Here is a 19,632-nt window from a genome sequence, read left to right on the forward strand (position 1 = left end):
CAATTTGTACAGAGTCATCAGCTCGTCCCACTCACAGAGATACACACACAGACTATAGTCAACCTTGATCTTTTGCAGGTAATACCATATTGTTAATTAGAGAATGTTTCATAATTGGTTCTGTGTGTGTGTGTGAGTATGGTTTTACGCCGCTTTTAGCAATATTCCAGCAATATCACGGCGGGGTACACCAGAAATGGGCTTCACACATTGTGCCCATGTGGGGAATCGAACCCGGGTCTTCGGCGTGACGAGCTAACGCTTTAACCATTAGACTACCCCACCGCCCCCATAATCGGTTATGACTATCTATCAAATGAAGACTTTACAGTGACAGTATTTGTCGGGATATGTTGAAGCACATGGTCTGAGGAATATTTGTGTTAATTCTGTGCTGACTGCTGTATTTCAGTTTGCAATTCTTCCTGTCCTACAGGAGATATGTTATGTTATGTTATTTTCAGTGATCTAGTCATATAACTTTCACGGCTATTTTTCCATTACCACACACACACACACGCACACACACACGCACGTGCGCGCGCACACACACTGCTATATTTTACCTTGTCTATTCTCCTTTATTTCTCATAAACACGACATCTTCAAAGTGCCCCTTTATCACTCATTATCTAAAAAATAACATTCAGATGCCGTATTTTTCTATTGCAATCTCCTGTGGAGACCATTATTCTGGTTTCATAAGCTCAATATTTTCGACTTCCATAGCAACGGATTAAAGCTGATGTTTTGAAAACATTTTCCCTGAAATGATGGAACTATTGTATGTCTTTGTTTCTTTGTGAAAAACGTGCATAATAACAATTATTTGAAAAAGGGCATATCAAAGGTATTTTTTCATTCTAAATCAATATTCACTAATTTCCTTAAAAACCTATATAGCTTTGAAGGATAGATATGTTCTTTCATAGAGGTCATTTTAACGTGAAACATGCATTCGCATTGACAAAAACAGAACGATTAATAGTGAAACGCAGCAACGTAATCTCACATTCCACCCACGGATCACGATGCTGTGTCATTTAGGATGTAACAACCTCATGCTTGTAATAGCATGGAGCAAGTAATGTTTGTTCAGGTTTATGGTAGAATTTTTTAACACAAGCAAACTAGAAAATAATTGATACTTTTATCATCGTCGAGTGCACCCCAAGAGTTCATTCTTCTTAAAATTTACAAAACAATTAAATGTATTTATATTCTGTTACATTTGAAATGCGTTTTAACTATTATTATAGGTAGCTATTATTCAAAATGTAAAACTTGGTTAAATGTACATGAATGATTGAATGCCGTTGAATTAGTCTGGTCCTCATGTTGGTTAGTCTCGATATGTGTATATAGCACATAGTTCTGTTGCAAACTATGGCATAAATTGCATTCACAAGAGTACCTATGTGCAAAGTTCTCAACAGCATCCATATCCAAAGGGGAAAATATGACATTGAAAAGAAATCAGGCTTTCTATTCATATAAAAATTACAATGAATTTGCTTCTCGACAAGTGCAGCCCTCTAGTCGCAATTACCCAAATGTCTATCCACAAGGGACCAGTCTGTAATCCCCGCCCATTGCTGTCCGCAGTATGAAAACTGCCAGGAGACACCTCGACTCGGTGTCTGACGTCATATCCGTTTTCTGAGGGACTATCTTTCATCTCAGTTTTCATCACGGTTCTACAAAGCTTGAGACTTTTGTGATTTATCAAACCCGATACGTACAAATAGCTTCACTTGTGTATACGATTTTGGAAATTTGTGAAAAATTAGAACACTTAGAAAAAACATCCCCAGGCAAGTTCTGTAATAACAACCTATCTCCGGGGATATCACGATCAAAGGGAGATAACTGCAGTAGGTCTCAACGACATTGGCGGGAGGAGCGTGGTCTGAAAGATTCAATTATTGCGTGCATTCAACGAAGGCCGCTGTTTGGACCTTAGTCTTTTTGTTAAACGCACCGCTTCAACCAGCAATTTAAACCCGTGGACGACGAAATCAATGCAGCTTTGATTGATACAAGTATGCGTTACAAAGACTCTGAAACAGTCCTTAAAACTGCCCGAATGAAACAACAACACACTGTGCGACCGACTTTTGTCATTTAAGGAAATTTGTTTACTTTCCAACATGTGTCTATGCTTCCACTGAGACAGAAAATAGACAGTGAGAAATAAATCAAGTTAAGTAAGATGTTCGAGAATCTATGAATGCAATTAAGATTTGCGTGATAATAGTGGATCACTACTGAAACCTCTAGAATGTACAACCACTGAATCGTGACGATCTGGTCTGAAGACGTTCGTGGCGTCGACTCTTCATGTCATTTCAGCCCAGGATTTCCATGGGTTGTAAATCTCCATGACTCAGTGCTTGATGAGGAACTATTGTAGAATGCAATCGCGTCGCCAAATATTCTAAGTACGAATTCTGGTTATGCAGGTTAACTGGCAAAGCGTTTGCTGGTAAAAGCCTATTTTACTTAGAACTGATAGTGCAGCAGACCCTTTTAGCGTGTCGTGGATAATCTCATATAGGTAAGCCCTGTGAAGATCCGGGGTAGAATTGGTCTTCAGTAACCAGTGCTTGTCGTTCGAGGCAAGGCTATCGGGATTGGGTGCTCAGGCTCGCTGATTGGTTGACACATGTCATCGTATCCCAGTTGCGTAGATCGACGCTCATGCTGTTGATCACTGGAGTCTCTGATCCAGACTTGATTATTTACAGACCGCCGCCATATAGCTGGAATATTGCTGAGTGCGCCGTTAAACAAGAAGCACACCCAAACAAATCATATAGGTGAGCCGTTGTTCACTCTATCAGTCACAGGTTTGTAGGTCCAAGTCTCTTGTAGTTATGTGTAAAGTGTAAGTTCAGTAGTATGCATCTGAGAGACTCACTACCACACACTGGCAAGCCAAATATATTCTCTAAAATCAGCAGTTGACCTCGCGCTTTTCCAACGGTGTGTTGTTAAAGGATGGGCTAATTGAAACTGGCCCACCGAAACTGTTTCTCCCTTATCGTTTCATCTTTGATATGACAGTTATTGCCTTGTTATGGCAGATCAATGAATGGTATATGCCGCTGCAGAGACTCAGCGCCGGTGATGCAGTACACCAGTTCAAACCAAGACAAAACCCAGTATCGATGGAGCAAGACTTTAATATAACAATGTGATGTACATCAAGACATTGGAATTAACAGCGGATGCTATACAGCTCCTGCCAGACATACTTGAATGAATACTTGAAGCACTGACTGTCTACCACGCACGCATCACCATTACCACGTCGCTTCCAAAGCAATGCGGCCAGAGCATTATAAAGTATCACAACATCCGACAGGTATGCAGCTGGTAATTATTAATCTATACATCCTGTAGAATGCTGATTAAGATAAACGGAATTTTCTATGGATATGATATAAAAAGAGCATGCAGGTTCTGATGTGGCCAATACCACCCACACTGAGGATGGGTCCTCCGTACAGCTACATCTCTGAATCCATAGTTTGTCAAGGTCTGACGAGGACCAGCCCAGCCTTTGTTTGCGCACTGAAATATCTTCAATGAATTTCAGAATTACCTCTAGGCAAGCTCTTGCGTCGAGATGAGATAATTATGGAATTCAATTTACCACATGTCGAAGATCTTTAGAGGCATTTCTTTGAAGTGAATGAAAGCATCTTGATAGTAATGATGGTTATTCGTGGTGAATTACATAGGACAAGCTGGTTAGTGCTCCATTTGCGTGATGTAGACTCTAGCACAACGCCCGAGACACAGTCTGACTTTTCGCATTGATGGTCGAGTTTAATAGAAAATAAACAGTGTTGATTAAATAGATGTATACATGTCATTAATGATCAATTTCTACCATATGAGGTGAATATGGGACGTGGCGTGGCAACACCGACAATGAGCTGTGACATTTGGACGGCTTTAGTGATCCTGGTGATGTTCTTCAGGAGGGTTTTACATGTAATCAAACGTGGCCATGCAGTATCATACTGAAATTAAGATTTAAGCTATAAACCCATTTTACTTAGGAAGGATATTTTTGGTATGTAATCTTGACTTCTTGAGAATGAGACAACATGGTTCATTACTTGTTTTCATACGGATATCAGTGACCAGTGTGAGAGCTTGCTTTCAATTTACGCAGAATATTGAGTTGGTCTGCAGCTGGAATTGAAACAGCGTATAATGGCCTTGGACGAATGTTGGAAACAATTGTTGATTCATACAAGTAGCAAGATTTATTTATACAGGATGAATCCAAGAAAATGCAGCGAGAACAATTTCAGAGAAACCACCAATTAATACTGAAAGAAACTTTACGTATCAGGTCGTTACATGTAACAAGAACAGGTTCAGAGAGACCAACATTATACGCAGAACGAACCTAAGTGTATCAGTTTGTTACATGTAACAAGAAGAGGTTCATAGAGATCAAACAGTTTATACTGAAAGAAACCCTACGTATCAGGTCGTTAACTGTAACAAGAACAGGTTCAGAGAGACCAACATTATACACAGAACGAACACTAGGTATCAGTTCGTTACATGTAACAGGAATGACAATGCTTCATTGTCCCAGGTTCAGAGAGACCAACATTATACACAGAACGAACACTAGTTGTCAGTGTGTTACATGTAACAAGAACAGGTTGAAAGAGACCGCCATCATACTCAGAAAGAACCCTTGGTGTCAGTGTGTTACATGTAACAAGAACAGGTTGAAAGAGACCGCCATCATACACAGAAAGAACCCTTAGTGTCAGTGTGTTACATGTAACAAGAACAGGTTCAGAGAGACCGCCTAGTTTCTACAGAACAGGTTCGAAATTCTACAATGTCATAGTTTTAACCTTAATACAAATGAATAGGTGATTCTGCTAAGATAGAAATAACAGTCAATGTTTTTGTCAATATGCCAGTCACTGTTTGCTTATTTCGGGAGTAGGAATATGAATCCAGTTATTCAACACACTGAATTCTCTGGTTCCATTCTTGAAGTATGAAACCTGTTTTAAGTGACGTTGGAAAAATATGTTGCCGCTTCACACTCACAATTTCCTCGATTTTCTACCAAAACAGATTCCATTGCTCATAAAAGCCAAATAGTGTTAAATAAAAACACTGATTATGGTTTTAATACAACTTCACGCCAATATTCAGTAATCAAGATTGTAAATAGAACTTGTTTCCTATTTGTGGAAGCTCCTCATCGAAACATCGTTTCTTCAAGTAAACCCGTTCCGGTGAATAAGATTCCCTAGGCCTCAAACCAGTAATGACATGCATATTGTGAATAGAGTTTGTCCATATTCCAAATAATTAGATAAGAGTCTCAGATATATCGATAGTACAGAATTAATCTAATTATCTTAACGTGATAGTAAAGGGAAGGAGATTTATCAACAGTGACAGCAACGGAAACAAAAACACGGTGTGTTTGTACAATGATCATGTTCTTCTCACATATCAATACCATGTAGCAAAAAGTAAGAGTCAAAGTATTGATGTATTCTCGGTAGCTTCCTGCCCTAACAACCCTTGGATATCGAGCTAGCCTTCGCTAATCAAGTGTGTACTCTGTCTAATTGCGGGTTGCCACCTCTTCTAGTCTCGGGGATCAACGGGGCAGCGAGAAAAACCGAGAATTGAGCCTTGCTCTGTCGTTAATTTGCGAGCGCGCCTGGTTTGAGTTTTTCATTGAGACCGGTCAATATTAGCAAAGAACACAAATGTGAGAAGGATGTGAACTGCAAAGGAGGAGTCATTAGGACGGCGCTGATGCGATTTATTGATGAATCAAAGATGTATGAGTTTGTTTGCGAGGTTTGAAGATGGTGCAACATTTCATAGGGTAGACTAAAATCCGAGTGGTTGTCGGGTTTAGCAACACCAGGAACTAAGGCAGGGTTTGTTGGTTATCAAAATTTGTACATTTCAAGCAATGTCATCACAGGGTTGTAAATTCGGGGATCACCATTGCTTAATCTTTGGAACATCTTTATGTTTGGACATGTTCTCTATAAATGGGTTCTTTGACAACCGTGTATGCAGTGCGACGAGTTCAATATGTATCAGTTATACATGAGCACTATGGTCGTTCTCGAAGGCACTGGTGTGCATTTCATTCAGTAAACTATCGCAGCACATGAAACCCTATGCAGATCAATGCTGGATTGCCTATTTGTTTTTCATAAAGTTATTCATATACGCATGCTTATATGTAGTTGGAAGCGTATTATGAATTCTCCTTTTAACGGAGATTGTTTATGATTTTGGGGGAGTATTGCTTTTATCAGATTTATACTCTCTGACATAAAACAGTGATAGGGTTGATAATGTGTATATTGGGTATTTCACACAAGAATATAATATTTACAAACGTGTATTTGGACAAGTCTTCAGATGGTATTAGGTGTTTTGAAATGATATGATTTTGATGCAAAGTTCCCTGAAATTTAAAATGAATACATATTCATGCAGTAGATCTTCCCAAAACTGTACATATATGATGCTTGTTCTTTACACCTGTGGAGTACAACTTTCTTTAATCCAGTCTTGTGTATCAACTGCATTCCTTAATGTTGACCTAACTAAGACCGGTGAGTAGCCGAGTGGAAGAAGCTTTTGCTTATCAAGATAAGGGCGGTGAGGGTAACCTAGTGGTTGAAACGTTCGCTCGACACGCCGAAGACCCGGGTTCGATTCCCCACATGGGTAATATGTGTGAAGCCCATTTCTTGTGTCCCCCCGCCTTGATGTTTCTGGAATATTGCTAAAAGCGGCGTAAAACTAAACTCACTCACTCACAAATCAAGATGAATACTACATGGTAGTATGTGTTCCACCAATTATCAGTGCCCACTGGTTTGACTTGGCTGCTGCTAAAATGGCGTAAATAACAGCTCCACTGACTCACGTATTGCTTATGACTCCCCGATGATCTGACGGCTTTGTGTGCGAAGAACAGCTTACCCTGGTTATAGCGCCAACATTTCCCCACAAAGATGTGGACGTTTGAACAAGGGAAAGTATTCCAGTCAAAACCGTGTCATACATAAATATATGTATATTTTTAAAAACCAGTGTGGTGTAGACAGATTTTATTCAACAAGTATATAGCATGTATGTGTGTAATAGGGAACCATTTCGCGAACACCTGGTATCCTCACTATTTCATAGTGATTCATAAACACATGCTCTGTCATCGTATCGCATGGTGACGATCACTGGATTGTCTGGTCCCAACCCGATTTGTTTATAAACAACATCATACAGCTGCAATATTGCAGGAACAAATATCTGCTCATGATATAGTCACAATTGTACAATCGACTCCGCTTTTGGCAGAGATTTCTTACGGATGTGGAAAGGGTTTTGTCGCTTCTATTCATGCACTGATTGGACATAGCAAAATGTATAATTTGTAGCACTATGCCATGCTGATATGAACGATGAGTTAAAAGACTGAGCTTGGGCTGTACAGATACACATTGGATGGTTTTCTTTTTTCATGCCACATCTAGTTACAAGCAGTTTCTTTTGGTAGCCGACCGCCTCCGTGGTGTAGTGGTTAGAGCGTCCGTCCGGAGAGCGGAAGGTCGCGGGTTCGATCCCCGACCGCGTCATACCAAAAGACCTTTAAATATGGTACTTGTTGGTCCCTGTCTGGCGCTCGGCATTAATGGGTACAACAAGGACTGGTCGGCTTGGAGTCAGTATAATGTGTCTGAGTGGGGTATTCATGCTTCACTGCGGCATGGTATCTCAGTGAGCTAGCACTATAAAACCAACTTAAGTCTGTGCTAGTACAAGCAGCCACACATACACATACACACGCATGCACGTCGTCATATGAGCGAAATATTCTCATGCACGACGTTGAACCCAATTTCACCTCACCTCTTTTGGTTGCCAAGTCTGACCCTTTGTGATATGTGCCAAGAAAAGATACACAGAGCAATGAGCTTCCTCTATCAGTTGAGTCATACTACTCATATGTCAAGCAACAATTAATAAAAAGCCATTACATTCCTAGAGTCAGGCCTGTAAGTTGTAAAATACATTTATCTACTAGTGAAATAAGTTCAAAGGATTAACTCTTAATCAGCTTCAGGGAGACTTGACTTTTCACACTCTCTGAATAATCACCTAATACCAGCAGCTGCTGTGCTGATGTTGACCACCTGGCAACTGACAGTATAACCTGGGAAGAGGTACATGTCTTCTTTATGGTGTATTAAATAGTTGTGGTAACAGTTTCAATAACAGTCATTAGACATAAACGAACTTGATGTAAATGCATGTAAAGTCGACCCAACCCTTTCCTTCTTGAAAGCACAGTAGTCATATCATGAGTATGTGTTAACATATCGATTTTTATTACCATGGCTTGATTAAAAAACAACAACTTTTAGGCAATATAGGTTGAAGCTTATTTAATTATACATGGAAAGTATTGTTCGTCGAGGTTTAGTTGGATCTCACAGATTCAGACGCTGACAGTTCAATGTCTTCACTTGAAGAGAACAATCCAGCAGGTGCTTTTTACCAAACTACACTGAAATGAAAACAAGAGGCACATTTATGCATGTCACTGTGTTTGGGTACATATATGTACAGTTGTAGGAAACATGCTTCGTGCTTGTAATGAATTCGTCACCTTCTTCACATCGAAAAAGAGGCTGGAGCATGAATATTATTTGCATATAGATTATCGGTCGAGTCTCTGAAATGGCAAAAAGCTATAAAAAGTATAATATTAGAAGCAATCTAGAAGCACAGTGTATTTCATTTGCAAATGACTTATGGCAGTTTTGCAAACTGTTCTGTTTTTCTAAAGACTGTTAACCATCACGAAACTTCTAATATAATTCATGTCGGTTCGTCTCTGTCAACACGGAACATTCCAAATAGTCTACTGTCGTTTAGCAATTGGCTACACCACGTTGATGTGGGAATATTTATGATTATCGTACACGCAACACGACTGAAAACTACACAAGGTTGCATATCTCCGACATTTAACAAAGACGCATCACGCGAGCGAAGGAACACTCGGGCTGATGTGCAGTATCCCGAATTGATGTACACTTTACATCATGCTTTCTTGACGACTATTTCAAAGACCGGCGTCGAAGCGGAGAAAAGACCTGTCATGAAATTATAATCTCCTCCGTCTAATTCCGTTGTGCTGTGTGTTTTTGACTTTTGTCGATAATCCGTGTAGATCTCTAGTGATAGCTATCAATGTTGTTAGCATACGACTACAGGCGAAGACTGCAATTGATTTAGTTTGGCAAGTCTAATAGCTGTTCACTTAGCGGAAACAACAAAAACTAGTTTACGATTTTCAACTTAGATTCATGAACGTCGAGTAAAAGAAACTCCTCGTTTAACGTTGATTGGCCGATTGGAATTGACGGTGTTCTTTTTGTTGAAGAGGCCCTTAAATTAGTTACAATGGCGCTGGTAGTGAATATTCAGTTACTGGTTTTAGTAATCAAGGGGAAAGGAGGCGGTGTTTAGGGCTCTTATTAAGTAACAGTCATTCACTACTTTGGTAAAAACAGGAGTTAATTTCTTTCAATGAGAAACGTTACCCTTTCATGTCCCGGTTACAAGGTTACACCCAGTACAAACAGTTCCAGGAACTCTTGTCGTCATGGTAATGGCCGCAACTGTATTACCAGACTTGGGTCAGGAGTGATCAATTTAAATCTTCTCCGCCGAAATAGTTCATCATATCATACTATTCTCAAATTCATACAAAAATACGAAAATAATCGAAATGTGAAAGAGTTTCATCTGAGGAAATTATTGTTCGATAAAACGGCATTAAAGATCATTTACATCGATGTGGAGAGTTATGTTTTAAATGATTACTTAAATTGGTAAATTTTCTCTTACCATTCTCCCCCGGCAATAAAGAAATGTCGCGAAATGATGCAAATGCACCAATATTTGCATATTAGGGATGATATAATACAGAATACCACACCTTTGACACCCAAGGACATTCGATTATAGTCTTTGCATGTTGATCGAAGTAGTATTATCCTCATAATCGAATGAGATTTTAAAGAACACTAAATCTTAAGGAACGCAGCATTGGTAAAATGGGTTTTGTATAACACTATGTTTCTGGTAACTGAAATCGAACGACAAAAAGTATTATATTTCACACAAAAATTAGTACTAACGAGGGGACATTCGTGTACCGACCATTTTACTTCAGTCTCTTTCGAACTTGCATAAACCGAAACAATTACGTCAATTTTCCATTTTCTTTATCATGAATTTCATGTCGGAACACCTTAACGCCGATCGGTTAGTGGCAACTCGTGACTTGCTACACATTCTAATAGTTGAAACAAGACCAAATGGCTATATTCACAGTCTATTATCAGGCCGGCTTCGTGAACAGTCGCCTTTCTAGCAACATGCGATATGTGCTTGTCTTGATGTATTACCAGACTGGGCGGACAGGGTTCCCATATCGTGCAGTGCCGAGTGGACGGAGGGTTTGTTTATTGAATTAGTGAAAGCCTTGTATAGGGACGATACGTGTGTCCCAGGAATAGAACAGAATCATCTGTCATGGTGTGCAGCAGCGTCGATCCTATCGCTAGATAATCAGAACACAGTGGAATGGATTCGTTGTGAATATTGTTGTGAATGTATGATGATTGCCCTTGGGAGCGACATAATTTAACCGACAATGGTTTGTACAAATGATTCTGATACCATTGAAGCGTGTAATGGAAAGAGATACAAGAAAATAAAATTGAAATTGTACATTTAAGAATCCTTGTCTCAGTGCCATCAGGAGTACCAACAACGTACATATGTCGGTACGCACAGGATTGTCGGGGAATACACAACTCTTTAGTAATCGTTTTTTAAATAAGAATTTGCCCTAGAACATTCACGGAATGCTGAAATTCCGCCTGTACAAAAAACGTTGGTTGACTCGAAGGCCCAATTCCTTGAAATGACATTGCTCAGAAATGAATATTTTTAACGATATTTTTTGATGTATGTATTTGTGATTTTTTCGGAGGTTTCATTCGAGAGAGACAAAGAAACGTGATCAACGAGGATTCTCGCGACAAGAAAATAATTAGAAAATATAAACACAATGCCTGAAAAAATATTTCTTTGAACGTTGTGGTTTGTAAAAAGCACAAATTAAAACTTCTTTGTAGCAAGGGTCACGTGAATTGCACAAAATCTGTGGTTACGGGAGATAGCATTGCCTTAACTGAACAAACTTCGGGGCCCAATTACTTCGACGACAGGTACTGAAAAACGTTATCTTTCTACTAGATCTCCGATCCTACCAACAGAGTTGTATCACAATCGTGTTGTGCAATCTTCCAAATTTGATTAACTCTTTTTTTCCGTTCCAGCTTTATGTCCAATTAATTACGACCACACATCGCATTTCTCTGCAGTGTATGCAACTTTGTTTTTTCATTAATTAATTTATAACTAAAGTCTATTTATAGATGACAACTGACAACTTTGCTTTGGTTTTCGATCGATACTGTACATTACACAGACAAAACTCTTTCCAACTCTTTCCATTTATAATTTCACGCTTGGAATCTCTTCAAATTGAAATCTAACCATAATCTGCCGGTGTTGGGGGCGAGTGGTGGAGGCAGTTCAAATACCATGTATAGGAAAAGATCACGGAATCTGTTTATCTCCTAATGAGCCTTTGCCAGAAGTCTTGATATGGGAATAACAACATAGACCCGGCTTACACAGCAGTGTATATATAACATCAACGCTAGATAGAAACCAATCTCCATTATCCGACGAAACAGATTCCGCAGGGTGTGAAAAAAAGCATAACAGCGGCTTAAGTTACTTGAATGGATCGGTGAAAATCAAGAATGGCACAGGTTGTTCGCGAAAGGGTAAACATATCCTGTCCATCGCACCACCTGGCGCTTAAAGAATTTGCATAAAAAGTATATAACGGGAGAGTTGTTACGATAGGTGTTAAGATAAATCTAGAATGACAGAATTGTATTTGACATTTTACCGTTTGATCAAAATGAGAAGTAGCCGAAGCAGTAGCTGTAGCACATCTCACATAAGTGCAGTACAAGTAGTAGAAGTCGTTTTGATAGACGTAGATATGGTGAGTGAGTGAGTGGGATGGGTTTATAGCTGCCTTGGAGATGTATCCAGATATATCACTGCTGCCAATTTAATGTGGAAGAAAATCACGTTTGTTGGTTGTTGGTTGGTTTGTTGTGTCGCGGGTTCTAGTCTTGAGATGTCCCAAGGACGATAATTGATGAGACAGGGAACGTCGCTTACGATATGAACCGGTTTATTGCCTGTGAAATACGAAGATTACAACATGAGAAAGATGTTGTGTACGTCCGACATGGTCGGATGGTGAAATGAAATATGGATGGTCAATATGGATGGTCGCAGTTTGCTTGAATTACCAGCTTAAATGGGATTGTGATGGACTATCATCTTCAATAAGGGTGGTCAGAAGTATATTGGATGGGGTATCCGCTTCAGTTAGGGTGGTCACATTATCTTGGACAGGCTATCAGCTACAATACGGTGGACCGAAGTATATTGCTTTAACGGGGGGTGTACTATTAGCTTCAGAATGTATGGGCAGAACAAGTAAGGGTCATGTAATAGACTTGACGTTCCTCCAGGCACGTGGACACAGCAGGTATATCGATTCCCTTCCAACGTATAATTAGTTTTGATGTATTGAAATTTAGTTTGGGTCGTTAGTTCAGAACTAATTTCATTGTTGACAAAAAAGAGGTAAACAAATAACCTAAAAATATGATATGAAGGAAAAAAATACAACATAGACCACCAAAAAGCCAGGACGTATTATTACTCTAGACAAAAGAACGTCTATCTCGCGTGAGACTAGTATGCTTACAGGAACCTTCTTTATGAAGATGATTGGTAAATCAATTATACATCGTAAGAAAATATAAGATGAGCGTAAACCTAACACATAGCATAAAGTTCCATGCTAGCATGTTAACGTTCCACCAAGAATGCCCTTTCAAACATATGACAGACTGCATCACTTCATTCTTTTTCATCACCCGACTGGTTTAAATTTGATTCAGCCAGAACGTTCGCCACCTACGTGTTTACTTACTTAACGCCATCTTCCCCCGCCCTCAGTCGGAACATATTAACAGTTTCTATGGCACAGAGCCCGTCATTTCAGCATCACCCTGGGGAATCGGCGTGACCTTTGCTGATTACACATCAGGTTTCGTTGCCTGCTTCTGTGTCAAGGTGGCATGTGCCGAGGTCCCCAAACTACTAATCTATTTAGGAACATATTTCTGGCTAGAGGCGACGCACCTCAACGAGCAGGACGTCATATATTGTAGCGCTTGCTTTTAAGTACCATTTATAGGTTATTATGACTGCAACGGGGGTTTCTGTGGCTTTGAATACCATGGGCGCCAGCCGCGCTTTGAGAATCGTCTATGGGTATTGCGGATTTGTTCTTGTCTGATGGCGTGGGTTATGGAGTCAAAGCTGTTGGGGTATATTGTTAGGCTGATATCACCAGTGTTAACGCACAGTTGTAGATCATTGCTGATGACAAGGTAGTTTGAAAGAAAAATCTACTCATCTGTAAATCCCATTTGCAAAATTACATAAGACTTGTATGTATCACCATCGTGTCGTTTCACAGTGTAAAATGCCTTGGTTTTTGAAATAAATATACTTTTATTGAAAAATAACTTATTACGTTATATGATTTGAATATAAAGCACTGATTGGAATTTATCCATGAGTAAAATGTTCCGTTTTATTTTGTTTCAGCATTGGCTGATTTAGCGCCAAAATTCAACACAACGCCAGAACATGTGACAGTGAAGGCGGGAGAGAAGGCTGTCCTACCATGCACGGTGGAGTATATAGGAGAAAATACGGTAAGGGGAACCCATGTTAATCGGTCGAACCTTGTCATAGAAAACGATTAAAGTTAACGTTTCGTTTATTTCCTTCTGAATTTCTAATCAATGTAAAATAAAATTCGAAATACTTTATGAGGTATTATTGTGAGCATTTAAATTTGTGTGAAATTTGGGTATAGGACATTTAAGCAACAAGAAGGAATCCTAATGGCACAAATTATGGCACCCATGCTTGTTGATGTGTTTCCTTATTCATATGAATGGGAATTTTTGCTCGAATTGGTAAAATCAAAACACGGATTTAGGCCAGGAAGATTTATTCAAACTCATGATTTATTCAATCATCTGATATCCTTCATTAATTGTCAAAAGCCGATTCAGTTCCACTGATTTACCCACATGAATTAGAAATATAAAAAGGCCATCTCATTTATCGTTGGATTATGAATACAAATGGAGTTAGAACAATTATACACACTATGTATGACAAGAGTTTGTTTCTTGTATGACTGTATGACAAGAATTCGTGTCCGTATATGTCAAACAATATTTTAGAAGATTCAGCCTTTGGTCTTCACATATCAAAATTTGAGGATCCGGTGTATTTTAGCTTTATCTGCCTCGTGCTCAAAAGGTATTCTATTCCGGAAGAAAATACAAGACCTCAGTAAAGTGTTACTTTTTTATTGTAAACATTTGGAGGACATTTCATGTATCAATGACCAAAACGATCCTCCATGCGATTCAACATTTTGACTTGTTCCATATGTTCCCATGTTTGGTTGAGTGAACACTTGACTTGCCTGTACATGCATTTCTGACGGACGAAGAACAATATGCTCCCCTTACGTTAACCCCCGATACAATCAGTACTTGATGGTGATTCATAAACACATGCTCTGGATCTGTGGTTTGATGTTTCTTCTGAAAAAAGCTTTGTCGCTTCTATTTGAAACCCTTTGATAGATATATAGAGAAAATACTTTTGTTAGAAGTATAAAGGCCCATATAGAAGTGCGTGGTGACATCGAATCCATGAGAATATGTTGCAGAACAAAAAACCTGTAAGTATCGTTTGTCACGCAAGAAATCTATTTTACAACATTACCTTGACTTTATAGACGAGACAGTAGCGATTACCTTCGCCGGTGTCATCAAATGTCACTTTCTATTGAATTAATAGAGACATGACTATACAGACACAAATAACAGTGAAAAAAACCCCGAAACCCATACAGTCATATATGGCACGGGTATCACATTTTTCTGCCTTGACATCAGGAAACATATTCTGACAAGATGACTCGACAGGACAAACCCGTTAGTTCTGGGTACAATGTACAATGTAATGGTCAACACGTTTACAGGTAATTTGGGTCAGTCCACGAAAACAGCTGATCAGCCACGCGGACAGACGTATGATAGATGACCAGCGAATCACGATCGAGAGGCCGTATGTGAAGGAGTGGAACCTGCATATCAACGATGTCTTCTACAACGACAGCGGTATCTACAAGTGTCAGATCAACACCGTCCCTGAGCAGGAGAAGTCAGTAAAACTGTCTGTCCTTGGTGAGTTGGATAGATAGATAGATGGATGAATGGATGGATGGATGGATGGATGGTTGGTTGGTTGGTTGACTAGCTGTTTGGCTGGTCGGGTTGTTTGTTGACTGCTTGGTTGATTGGCTGGTTGGTTGTACGAGGGGGGCCACTTGCTGATAAAACAGCCAGGTGTGCGCGTTGCACGTGTGAAATTGATATTTTACTCCACAAGCTTGTTGATTACCTACCTGTTTTACCAGCAAGTGGTCCTCTCTCGTAAGAAATAGCGAAAAGTGACATCATAATAATGACCGTTTCTTAAACAACTTTTTTATTCTGGTGCCCCAAATTATGGGACAAATCCTCATAATTGGTCTGTCGTGTCGTTTTTATGTGACTGTGCAAAATTTGGTTTTGTTGCAATTATTAGATTTTGTGTTGGTGAGCAATTCATCGGTCTCAAATGAAATCAAACGGACTATAGATGTGTAAACACTACGAACAGAGAACTACTTTTAACTACGGTCCACTTTGAGTTAAAAATAGCTTTGTAAATAATAAAATCATATATATTTCACAAACTAAACGTTCTATACTACGATGGATTGAGGAAAAATATGGGAAAATTTAAAAAGAACACCTAATGATGGGCGCTTTTGTGTTGATTTATCCATCCTGATACGACCGAAAAGTTTTGAACTTGAGCTAAATCGTCATATTGTACCAAAGTAATGATCGTCCTGTCATATTACCATTAACCGATGCATAACCTTGCGATGTTCAGCAACACCTAAATCAAACAACTTCCTCTAAATGAATGTTGATGAAGTGAATATGGAGCCAGCTTTAGGACACGTTAACCTTTACATGATACCTCGTGTTAGCGGTAACTCTTTGTGTTAGAAGTATATTGCAAGAGGAAGTGAATTATCTAAAGGCTTCACAGTGGTTGCCATTTCGTTTTCTATAGACCACATAGGTCAACATAGGTGATCGATACATCAGCTGACCAGAATAGTGCATCCCTCGTTCAGCTAATGGTTGCATTCTGGTGTAGATTCTGTCAGAACTAACATGAAAGACTCTCAAGTAGTAGGAAGAAGGAGAGTCGCTCTGTCAAAGGGTTTCATGGCGTTGATGACATCCCCAGACAGGGAAGGGTGAAAGGGTAATGGTGACCATGGTGTCGAAGACGCTGCAGTTCAGTGTGTTGAGGAACATCCTTGTAGTGACTGGATGGATTATCTTTAGATCGAATCCCAGGTTTCTCCTTGGTATGTCAGAAACGTACCTAACACTGGGGTTTCACAAATACAGTTAAATGTGTACGTCAGTATCCAATTTTCACCTGTCATTTCCACATTGAGCTGACGCGTCGTGATGAGACTGCAGCATTACACTAACTGACAGGGCGGCGGGGTAGCCCAGTGGTTAAAGCGTTCGCTCGTCACTCTGAAGACCCGGGTTCGATTCCCCACATGGGTACATTGTGTTGAGCCCATTTTTACTGGTGTCCCCCGTCGTGATATTACTGGAATATTGCTAACGGCGGCGAAAAACTAAAACTTACTCGCTAACTGCACTCACTCACTCACTAACTGCACTTACTCACTGAAAGGAGACAACACATGAAAATGTACGAAACGTTTGTGCCAGGGTTGGGCTTACACACAGTGAGTTTTGACTATGCTTTCTGGCGTGAGTGCACTATACTGTCAAGAAGATCTGATCACCAGTTGTACAATGTGTAAATCACATTTCTGGTGACCAAAGTATCGAGTATTTGACACAAGCATCGTAAGTTCATATCCGTTCAAGCTCCAAAGAGTTTATGTAGCGACATACTTTAAGACCAAATGCTATATTCAGTTATTTGTATTATACTTGTAATATCAGTATATATAAATCAATGCATGTATTAATACTCGTAGAAAAAACATTGCATTTCAAAACCAACTGACTTGTCAATGTATCTTTGAACAGTGCCACCTGCTATCATAAGCCGCCTGTCATCTGACAATATCCGGTTGCGCGAAGGCGAGGTAGCGGAACTCATTTGTAACGTGACAGGAGTCCCGCAGCCAAATGTCACGTGGAACAAACGGAACTACAGAATGGGCAGAGGCAGAAAAGAAAGTAAGTCTCACTAATTTCGCTGAAAACGATACGTGTCAACGTATGATTTTAGATGTTTATGCCATAGATATTTATTTCATTAGTCATTGTACTGATTGTGAATAAAAACCGTTGGCGTAAAATCTAGGTCATTCGGAAAATACCCTTAAAAGCATTTATACATTGATGTTATGTTCAGATTGATATACATGTACAGATGGACATATATCCTTTATGTATATCGTGTTAAATTTATAATAGTAGAGAAGTAAAGTGTAAATAATACCAATGAATAATTCGGGATCATAAAAGAAAGAAACATCTGGTATATTCGAGACAATATCCACGTTATGTTTCATTTTATGTTTTCAGCTGATATACCAAATGTACTTAATTGACTTTTTATCCCCCAAAACAATACGATTTCGTATTAGCTTTTGGGGAATAACTGTAGTGAGTGACAATGCCAGTAGATCTGAACAGAAAATAACATTTATTATGTATAATACCAGATGCAATATGTGCAATGCGGAATTAGTAAACAATATTGAGGACATCATGAAGTGACATCTGATGTAGAAAACATCATGGTTAAAAGCATTTCGCTTTCAATCCGTTTTCGTATGTCATGAAATTTCACTTTGTTTCAATGGTGGGTGCTATTGGAAAGGCATGACATGCTTAATAATATACTTACCTTTTCGCGAACACCTGGTGTCATTACTAATATTCGGTGATCCATTTATACATCTTTCTTTACTGTTTGGTCTTTTATTGGAACTGTTCAGATGTTCGATACTGATTATGTGGCTGGTGCCTTCGTGTGTAATACATGTAATAAAAAGGCATTGATATGAATGGCGTGTACTAAATGTAATTTCTTATTTATACACATTTGCACAAAGATGCGAGGATATGATCCAACCCTTGCACAAAAAGGTAAAATAGACACAAGCAGTGGATTCAGTAAATATGTGAACATTGGTCCCAAGATATGCTATCTTTGACAATACATGAGAAGATGAGAGAGAGATTTTGACGGAGATGCAAGATAGATCCAGCGAGGAAGGAGTGGCGATTGAGTGAGTCCATGCCATGTTAGAACCGCAGACACTTTCCAGAACATCTTCATTTCCCCATCCTCAACCTCAGCATCCCTTCACTGAAGACCGCAACCAAATCAATTTCATCCCATCAAATGGGATTGTTTGACGAAGTGGGGGAAAGGAAAGCTCTTGCGAACTTCCTTACCAAATTTCCTTGAATCGATCTTTATTCTTACGGTTCTTTTTCGCCTTAAAAAAGTTGGGAATTTGATCTGGTTTCGCTGACCGTAGCGAAGATGTATAATTTCACAGTAGAGAACCCATTTGGCAATTTTAATTTAGTTGAACTTTTCAATCCCGCATAGAATTAAGAGCAATATTCTGGTAAGATTACAAAGTAATTGTTGTCGGAGTACTTCGGAATCTCGACTGAATAGTTTTGTATCAAACGAACCAAGTTTAATTCATTGGTAACGACATTCGCTAGTCCCTTTCAGAACATATTGCTGTGTGGGACAAACCCCTTTCGCAGCAAGCTGGAATTAAATGTCCTTGCACAAACAATACGCATCAATGACAAATCATTGCCATGCTTGTGAGACTGATACATTCATATTTACTGTTTAATGTCAATTGGTGCAACACGGAAATGCGATTTTTACAACCAACTTTGTCAGCACTTTATAAAATCCTATTTGCTTTATTTCGACTTCTTTTTAACGTTTTCATGTTGGCTTGGCATCGGTGGCATTAATTGTATTAAAATAAATGAAATTACGTTAAGAACATTTCTGTTGATTTGACACGCGTGCATGTTTTTAGGGCTCAAGGGATCATCGGCGAATCCGGAACAAACAGTAAAGAATTTGGAACCAGGAGAAACAGTTAGAGAGGGAAATGTGGCGGAGAAACCTCAGATTAAATATCGTTACTCTTTTATGTTTCGT

At 39.2% G+C, this 19,632-nt stretch overlaps 1 protein-coding gene across 1 annotated transcript in view; it reads left to right on the forward strand.

Moving 5' to 3' along the window:
• LOC124255457 (lachesin-like) overlaps nucleotides 1-19,632 on the forward strand; it is a 100,533-nt gene that overhangs the window by 74,873 nt on the left and 6,028 nt on the right. Inside the window, exons 2-4 of the mRNA XM_046689372.1 lie at nucleotides 13,885-13,994; nucleotides 15,347-15,551; nucleotides 17,508-17,660. Coding sequence (XP_046545328.1) covers nucleotides 13,885-13,994; nucleotides 15,347-15,551; nucleotides 17,508-17,660 — 468 coding nt within the window. The remainder of the gene's footprint in view (nucleotides 1-13,884; nucleotides 13,995-15,346; nucleotides 15,552-17,507; nucleotides 17,661-19,632) is intronic.

The sequence above is a fragment of the Haliotis rubra genome, unplaced genomic scaffold (assembly GCF_003918875.1).
Source record: "Haliotis rubra isolate DU_JTF1 unplaced genomic scaffold, ASM391887v1 Scf60, whole genome shotgun sequence".
Classification (NCBI taxonomy): domain Eukaryota; kingdom Metazoa; phylum Mollusca; class Gastropoda; order Lepetellida; family Haliotidae; genus Haliotis; species Haliotis rubra.